Source organism: Plectropomus leopardus, chromosome 19, assembly GCF_008729295.1.
Source record: "Plectropomus leopardus isolate mb chromosome 19, YSFRI_Pleo_2.0, whole genome shotgun sequence".
NCBI classification, from domain to species: Eukaryota; Metazoa; Chordata; class Actinopteri; order Perciformes; family Serranidae; genus Plectropomus; species Plectropomus leopardus.
This window is the reverse complement of record NC_056481.1, coordinates 19,907,912-19,916,343: the sequence shown is the minus strand read 5'-3', so window position 1 is coordinate 19,916,343 and position 8,432 is coordinate 19,907,912. Positions and strand designations below refer to the sequence as shown.

Sequence of the window (8,432 nt, the reverse complement as noted above, 5' to 3'; positions counted from 1 at the left end):
CAGTTTTTACAATCAAAGTTTTGGAGAGCTCTTTGGAGCCCGTTCAGCCTCAGCTGACAGGAGTGGCGCCGCTGAACTGTTTCAAAGTTCCACATGTTGTGTGTTCAGAGACACAGCTCGTGGCGAGCGGCAGTTGTGCAGCTGCAGAGCTGACCAGCACCACAGTGTCTGTGAGAGCCTCCCTCAACTGGAGGTCAAGCAGGGCGGGGACAAATATTTTGTGAAAACCCACAAGAGAGCAGAGAGCACACACGGCACGGGTCAGCTGACATGTCTGTTTCTGTCCTGATCCTGGTTTTCTGTGTGTAGTCCGATATTTGTGGGGCTTTTCTGTTTGTTTACTCCTCATGTGTCATGTCTGGTTTTATTTCCTGTCTTTGTGTCTTTTCCGCCCTTGTTTGCCCCACCGATATTAGTTTGTAATATGTACCTGTACCTCATCCGTCCTGCAGTCTACTCACCTGTTCCTACATAAAAAAATATTGTCTTTCTACTACCAGTTTCTCTGTTGGATCATCTGTCAGTGTTCCTTGTGCTTTTTCAGACTTGTAGATTTTTGTCCCTTTTCCTCCTGTTTATCTGCTCTCCCCAAAGTACTTTTGCAGAATCCACCTGCCTGCTGCATGTGGCTCTTCCCTGCATGTGTTGCTTCAGTGAGTCATGACAGTTTTAGCATGTTTGTTTAGCCGCCACCTCTACCTTTAAGTTTTTACATTTATTATATTTAATATCTTCAGGCAACAAAAAATACACTCTTTAGTACCTTTATAGTAATTTTATATTGATTTACAAAGCATGGATGCAGGAATGTTGTATGTCATCGTCTATGTACCAGTGTCAGTATAAATTTTAGCTATTTCCTCATTTTTTATGGTTCACTTATAGCATTTGTTGAGGTACATTTTACTCATTGTTTGTAGTAATTTGATTTGATATATTTTTGTATTTTTGTTTTTGAGTTGCATATTTTGATTTTGTGTTTTTGTTCATTGTCTGAAACTGATATTGCTACCTGTCTGGAAAATAGGTCAAACTAAACAATTAATTTAATTCAAATAATTATCCACTACAATAAACAAATCCAAAAATTCTTTGCTTTACTATCAGAAAATCTAAAAATGACATTTTGGCACTTTGGAAATTTTGAAATAAAAAAATAGATATAATTTAAAAAAAGAAATTTCAAAAATTAGAAAGTCACGTACCTGTGCACACACTTTTAGTTAGTATTTTCCACTGTGACAGCAACAAAAAAAGAGAGAATGTATTCATAAGAGTGAATTTTCAGGGCAGTAGGAGACTTTGATGGTAAAGTGTTATCTCTCACAACACGCTGCTGTTATCTCCAGCAGCACCACTGCCACCACCCTTCGCCCCTGGCATCCGCTGCCAAACTTCATGTGTGTTTGTATCAAAATTATCAACTATGTCATGGCAGTAGTGAACGTTATGAGTGACATTTAATTACCTTCATAGGAAATAAATTCCACGCTGAAACGCTAAATAAAAAAAATTAAAAAATCACTGCAAGTACAACCTGAATTCATCTAATCTCATCAATCATTGTCATTCATTTTTCTTTTCTGGTTTAGTTTCTGATTTTCATTTTTTGTTTGTTTATTTTTGATTTCTTACTCCATGAAGCAGCCTTGGGTACCTTGTAAATCCATGTCATCATTCTTCTTCTTCTTCTTCTTATTATTATTATTAAATATTTTTTCTTGGGAAATTATTATTGTGAATGTTGATTCCAACAGGAAGTTGATCTATTTTTTTGTTACTGAAGTTTGTTTTCTTTTTTTCCACAAATGCAGAATGTGTATGCAACCTTCAAATGACTAGTCATTTTTATTTGTCTAACTTATTTAATCATTACAAAAAAATCTAAATTGTGTAAAAAAAACCATTAAAACACACACACACACACACACACACACACACACACACACACCCAAAAATAATCAAAATATATAGAAAATAATGGCCCAAATATTAATTTAATTTTCTTTTAATCGAAAAAGGACTTAAATGTTAAAATGGTTGACAATTAAATTTTCTGTTGGCTGGCTAATTGATTAATCAACTAATCATTTGTAAAAACTCTTTTTTTATTTAACTGATAATAAAACAGCTTATTTCATAGTCTCCTCTTATGTTTTTATGCCAAAATCTCTGTAAAGTAACTAAAGCAGTTAGATAAATGCAGTGAAGTAAAAAGTACAATATTTACCTCTGAAATGTAGTGGAATAAAAGTATCAAGTGGCATGAAAAGAAAATACTCAAGTAAAGTATAAGGAACTCAAAAATGAAAATGTAAAATTCCACAGCTGCTTTTACTCTAATGTGCGGAAATAAACTTTTCACTCTGAATGCTTGAGTTACTTCACAAATTAAGATTTTTGCATTTAAAAAACACAAGAGCGTGGGAACTATAATCTGAATATAAAATATTAATATAAAAAATATTTCATAATAAATTAAACAATCAAATAATATATACAAACAATTATTTGATGAACATTTTAGTCTATATTGTTTTGAATAAGTTTTGGGGGGTGCTTTGTTCTTTTGTTTGTTCTTTCTTTATTAATTTTTTTTTGCAAGGTGCACTTTTACTTTTAATAATTTAATACAATTTTTCTGAAAGTAATGTTTTCATTGCAGGAGTTTGACTTGTAACAGAGTAATTTTACTGTGTGGTATTCTTAAAAACTGACTACTTCTTACACCACTGTTCTTAGTCTATGTGTCTGTTTTTATTTCTGTAAAATAACTTGTAACTGGTACTACGATTGCACTTCTGTTGTTTTTTGTTTTTTTCTTTTTGTTTGTTTGTTTGTTGTTATTGTTTACTTTGTTTTGTTTTGTTTTTTTCTGTTCTTCTATTGTTGTATTTTCTTGTTGTCTATTGTTGCATTTTGTCTTTACTGGAGTTGTGCTTTTTGATTAAAAAAAAAGATGGGACATGTGTCTTGATCAAACACCTTTTTAAAAAAAAAAAAAAAAAAAAAAAAAAAGTCACAGCCAGCAGTGTGCACAAAACGCGGAATCAAAGCAGCTAAATGGTACTCAGCCCTCATTATTATCTTTATTTCCACTTGTGTCAGGTCAAACGGTCCTCCCTCCTGTGACCTGAGAGGCCCCTCTTCACCTCAGAGGACCCTCAGCTCCATCCTCCCCTCAACAAACCATACGCACATTACACGAAAATGACCGTATGTTGCCAGCTGACGCCCACGATGCGAGTCGCTGATAGCAGCTCTCTGGCTGGCATCATGCCACTGAAGGTCCTATCAGGCCGGGAGGAAGGGTCCGATACGCGCTTTGGCATCAGGCCGCGGGGGTGTGACTCTAGATCCAACTGAATTTAAGAAGAAGTTCAGGGACGTCGCCAGAGAGTGAACCAAGCCACCATGAGTTTGACCAACAAGGACAAGGCTGCCGTCAAGGCCCTGTGGGCCAAGATTTCCAAATCCGCCGACCTCATCGGGGCCAACGCCCTGGGCAGGTGAGAAACGCATGTATTTATTTATTTATTATTTATTTATTTATTTCAGTTTATTTAATATTAGTACAACCAAATAGGCCTATCTGCTTCAACCTGTGATACTGTATTACTGTAATATAGGGATTTGGTCATTTGAATTTCATATATAAGGGTTTATTTAAAAGAGATTAAGCCTAACTTTAAAACAAAGTGGCTCTGATTCTACACTGTAAATTCGGACAGAATAAATATTATATCAGTCTGAATTTCTGTTGATTTATATCTGTTTTCTGAGATTCAGCTGCATTTATTTAATTTTGTGAAGTTGTTGCAACTTGAAAATAACAAGTTTAATTAAATCAATATTTCTAAGTTTGTAAAATTAGTGATAGGCTATTACTTGTTTTTATTCCCTGACTATTTGCAACGTCCGTAAACCAAGTTAGTCTGACTTATTTTGATCATCACAGAGCGATTATGCCAGTGATGAATTTAGAGGATCTGGACGTTCTGTTTCATTAAGGTGTTTAAGAAAATACAAATGAGATTTACTAGTTTGGAACCGGCAGAATACAGATATCAAGTTAACCAAAGTGGCTAAAACTTAGAAAGGTTGATTTAAATAAACTTGTCGTTTTTAAGTTGCAACAACTTCACAAAGATAAGTAAATGTAACTAAATTTAAAGTAAATTTATCAATTAGATGTAACTTAAGATTAGTAGCTACAGTCAGTTTCATTCTCCAGGACAATCAGCTTCCTAGATCAACTTGTCAAGTTTTACAATGATCAGTTTGAGAAATATTCCAAATTAACTGAATTCACTATTTTTTATACCTGAAACCTGTCAATCACAAATAGGTGTAGTGCTCATGGTGCGATATTGTATATTAACGAAAGAGATGCTCCAGGTAAGACTCGAACGAGATTGACATTGCACATGTTCTCGCCCTTCCACCTGCACAGGATGCTTGTGGTCTACCCGCAAACCAAGACCTACTTCTCCCACTGGCCTGACCTGTCTCCCGGCTCTGCTTCAGTGAAGGCCCATGGAAAGAAGGTGATGGGTGGAATCGGTATGGCTGTGGCCAGCATCGACGACATGGTTACTGGTATGCTGGAGCTCAGCGAGAAGCACGCCTTCACACTGAGAGTGGATCCGGCCAACTTCAAGGTGAGACACGCTTTAATAACATCATACATGACGAATTCAGGATATAAATGCGTGCTGAGATTATGGTGGCGTGTGCACTGTTACGCACAAGTAGAGCTTAATATACGCGTAAATTTTTCATCTTTGCCGTGCAAAACTATGTTTGCTTCCAAGATGATTTACCACTTTTTAAAATTGCACTCGGAGGGTTAGGGTGGCTTGTGCGCACTGTTACGCACGCGTAGAACCTTACGCGTTGATTACGCATCTGTGCTGTGCAAAAATAAAATAAAAATAAAAATAATTTCTGCTATGTGGTAAAAGAATGAGGCATGTTTGTTGATTCACCAATTTTTAAGTTGCACTTGTAGCAGCTTCACTGACGCCACACTAACATTCCGATTTTAAGCTCCATGAAAGGAAAGTGGAAACTCTTTTCTTGTTCTGTTAAAATGAAGTTTTTCCATGTTAAATGTATTTGCTTTCCTCTGTCACCTGCAGATCATCTCCCACTGCATTCTCGTGGAGACCGCCACCCTGTTCCCAACTGAGTTCACCCCGGAGGCCCACGTCTCCTACGATAAGTTCCTGAACTGCCTGGCCTTGGCTCTCTCCGAGAGATACCGCTAAACTGCACTCAGTGTGGAATGCGGTCTGCCGCACGAGACCATGTAACTCATGGTTAAAATATTAACAAAAAATAAATAAATTGCATACCATCCCAACTGATCCTGCTGTATTTTAATGCCTCCTCCCGAAATGTTTTCACTTCACACATGCACAAATAATAAAAATGTATGCAGGCATTTATGAACAAATGAGGAGATAATCTGCATTTTTTTGTTTTATTTCAAAAATCCACAGTTTGTCTGAAAAGGAAAGAAAGTACAAAGTGGCACTAGCCGAAAGGATCTGATGATACTGTCAGACACAGAACAATGTTTACAGGTTTATTATCGGTAATAAACTCACACGAGAAGCTGTTATGACTTCATGACGACTCGTAACTTGTTATCACCCAGAATGAGCCTGAAACAGAAGAGAGGAGGAACTGTAAATCTTTATTACTCGGGACATTATATTTAATTAATTAATTATTTCGATCATATCAAACCTGAGCAGCGCAGCGGCCACCAGGCCTCCCCCGATGGGTCCCACCCAGTAAACCCAGTGGTAGATCCAGTAGTAGTTGGTCATCACAGCTGGGCCAAAAGCTCTGGCGGGGTTCAGACACGTGCCCGATATGTCACCGCTGCACCCAAGAAAGATTATTGATTATTAAAACGATAAAAAATAAAAAAAAACTCAAATTAAAAATGTGACATGTGATATCAGGTTAAATCATCATCGTAAAAATATTCAGAGATTATTTTCATCTTGTATAAACAGCCAGAGTTGGAATTTCATTGTCTCTGTTGGTCAGAAATATGTATATAAAATAAATAATATGGATAAGAACAGCAGGAACTGAATTAATATTGCTACATCGACCTGCCTTTCAAAGCTAATTATTCACTTTTACTCCCAGTGGAGATTAAAGTGTTGGCTAACTGATTTCAAAATAATTTGAAAATTTGAAAAAAGTTTTATATTGAATTATATAAATAATATAAATAATAAATAAATATGAATTATGAATATATTTATCCTGAGTGAGATAGGGAAATTGCTGTGCAGCAGTTACAACACAAAGTTAGAGGAGTGGAGTGCAGATACAAAGCAATTATATATATATATATAATATATAAAAATAAAAAGGACCAAAACAATTATTTATAAAAAAAATAAATTAATTAAGGTGCACACAAGCCACCCTAACCTACCATAACCACAAAAAATTAAAATGAATAAAAAACATTATTTATTGTTTTGCTTAACAATTTGAAAGTCCTGTAAGTTTTTGGCTGTTGTCCCCATAACTTTAAATTTCAGGGAGGATGCATCCCCCTCAATATTTCGAACATGTGCACTTATCCACCCCCCAAATAAAAACACTGAAGTGTGCTTACTGAAAAGTAAAGAACCTTCAATAGTTTGCCTTTTCTATATTATTATTAAGATTTTTTTGTCACCATTTCCTCTCAGGGAAATTTATTTTGAAATTCTTTATCCAGTTAGATAAAGGATCATGCAAGTAAAAGTGGCAACTGTGACACTCAGACCATACTCAGTGTAAATATTTAACCGGGTCGGTGTAGATACCATAAACACATGACAGGTCATAGCCCTTTTATCTCACCCTGCCAGGACGTTAATGATGACAGTGCAGCCCACAAGGAATGGAGCCAGTGGGGTTTTCGTCTTGCCGTTGACCGCCACCAGCAGTACCACCATGGTGATCAGGCAGGTCATGGCCACCTCCCCAAAAATTGCTCTGGACAGCTGGCTCTCTTCCTTCAGGATGTCAAACGCCGCTCCTGTGGCGTTCAAGTAGCGGTCTGCAGGTGTCATCATCTATGAAATTAAAGATTTGACATGTTTAAGTACGCGCAAACAGAGTCCGTCCTTTTAGAATATTGTGCTTTGAGGTCACCTTGGCCATCCCAGCTCCGAGCACTCCTCCAATCAGCTGGCTGACCAGGTACGGTGCCACCATCATCAGCTCCATGCCGCCACACAGATAGATGGCTATGGTGAAGGGAGGGTTGAAGTGGGAGCCGCTGGATGAAGAGAAGTAGCAGTGAAAAGTTCACATCACTGGTCAAATGGTTTTCCTTTTTTTTTTGCTTCATGCTTCATTATCTACTGTACCTGATATTATCCATGACCGCCACCAGCACCGCCACAGCCAGACCGTGCACCAGGGCCGGCTGCAAACGTCCAGCCGCCGGCACGTTCTCGATGACGGACACGCAGCCGATGAAGACGAAGAACATGGTCCCCACGATCTCCGCCAGGCAGGGCTGGAACAGAGTCTCGTACTTGTTGGGAGGTCTGGGCACCGGCACCTTCTTTGTCCCCTTCTCCATCAAAGTCGAGTCCGTGTCTTCCATCTCCATGTTCTCAACCCCCATCGCTGCTTGTTTTGATTTCCAAGAGGATTCTCACTCTGCAGCTCCAGCACCTCCACTCGACCCAGTGACAAAGACACTGAAGATGCTGTGGTTATTTATAAGATCTCCAGCTGCTGGCACGCTCACCTGGAGTTGCATCATGGGTCATTAAACATCAAAGGTGAAGCATATTCATCCATACAATCCCCGCCCAAACAAACTCTCCCCATACTGTCAGGTGGAGTGAGCTCGGTGAATCCACTCCTCGAAAGAGTCCTCACGCTGACCTTAGTACAAGAAATGATAAGGTTCAAAACAAGACAACGCTGACCTCTGATCAGATATTCATCATCATCATTTCTTTACTAACAGAATGCCAGTAGCATATATAATTTAGATAAGAGAGCGCTGCACCATAGACTTTACTACATATGATTTAGAGCCTTTGTGAACTCTACTCTCTGCACACATCTACAAATGATATTATATCAGATTGAGTACTTTAACATTTGATACTCAAGGACATTTACCTAGTAAATGTGACAGTACTGTCCCCAAATACTTAAGTATATGTATGGATTACTGAACAGGCCAACAAAGCACAGGCCCAAAAAAAAAGTGACATTTCACTTCATCATTTGAACCTATTTGACATTTGTGTAAAATTTTGTCACAATTAGAACTCTTGAGTTATGGTCCAAAACATATTTTATGAGTTCACGGTGACTTTGACCTGTGACCTTCGATCACCAGCTTCTAATCACTTCATACATGAGTCCAAGTGAAGGTTTGTGTCAAT

General features: G+C 37.9%; 2 protein-coding genes across 2 annotated transcripts; one reads left to right on the top strand and one right to left on the bottom strand.

The window, feature by feature from the left end:
- Positions 1-3,378: 3,378 nt before the first annotated feature.
- On the top strand, positions 3,379-5,365 carry hbae5 (hemoglobin, alpha embryonic 5). Its single transcript, XM_042508343.1, has 3 exons — positions 3,379-3,509; positions 4,454-4,661; positions 5,142-5,365. Exons 1-3 carry the CDS (start codon positions 3,415-3,417, stop codon positions 5,268-5,270), a joined length of 432 nt encoding a protein of 143 aa, XP_042364277.1. The 5' UTR covers positions 3,379-3,414; the 3' UTR covers positions 5,271-5,365.
- Positions 5,366-5,623: 258 nt separating this feature from the next.
- Positions 5,624-7,654, bottom strand: aqp8a.2 (aquaporin 8a, tandem duplicate 2). The gene is made up of 5 exons (XM_042508372.1): positions 7,392-7,654; positions 7,174-7,300; positions 6,880-7,094; positions 5,755-5,892; positions 5,624-5,669 (listed from the first exon to the last, which is right to left on the bottom strand). Exons 1-5 carry the CDS (start codon positions 7,652-7,654, stop codon positions 5,624-5,626), a joined length of 789 nt encoding a protein of 262 aa, XP_042364306.1.
- Positions 7,655-8,432: the final 778 nt, after the last annotated feature.

What these genes read in the sequence shown, in the direction of transcription:
- aqp8a.2 (XM_042508372.1), bottom strand. Translation starts at nt 7,654, where the DNA reads ATGGGGGTTGAGAACATGGAGATGGAAGACACGGACTCGACTTTGATG. An exon ending in TCGGAGCTGGGATGGCCAAG is followed by an intron (nt 7,095 to 7,173) that starts GTGACCTCAAAG and finishes TTAATTTCATAG; the next exon opens with ATGATGACACCTGCAGACCG. An exon ending in ATCATTAACGTCCTGGCAGG is followed by an intron (nt 5,893 to 6,879) that starts GTGAGATAAAAG and finishes TCTTGGGTGCAG; the next exon opens with CGGTGACATATCGGGCACGT.
- hbae5 (XM_042508343.1), top strand. Translation starts at nt 3,415, where the DNA reads ATGAGTTTGACCAACAAGGACAAGGCTGCCGTCAAGGCCCTGTGGGCC. An exon ending in GGGGCCAACGCCCTGGGCAG is followed by an intron (nt 3,510 to 4,453) that starts GTGAGAAACGCA and finishes CCACCTGCACAG; the next exon opens with GATGCTTGTGGTCTACCCGC. An exon ending in TGGATCCGGCCAACTTCAAG is followed by an intron (nt 4,662 to 5,141) that starts GTGAGACACGCT and finishes TGTCACCTGCAG; the next exon opens with ATCATCTCCCACTGCATTCT.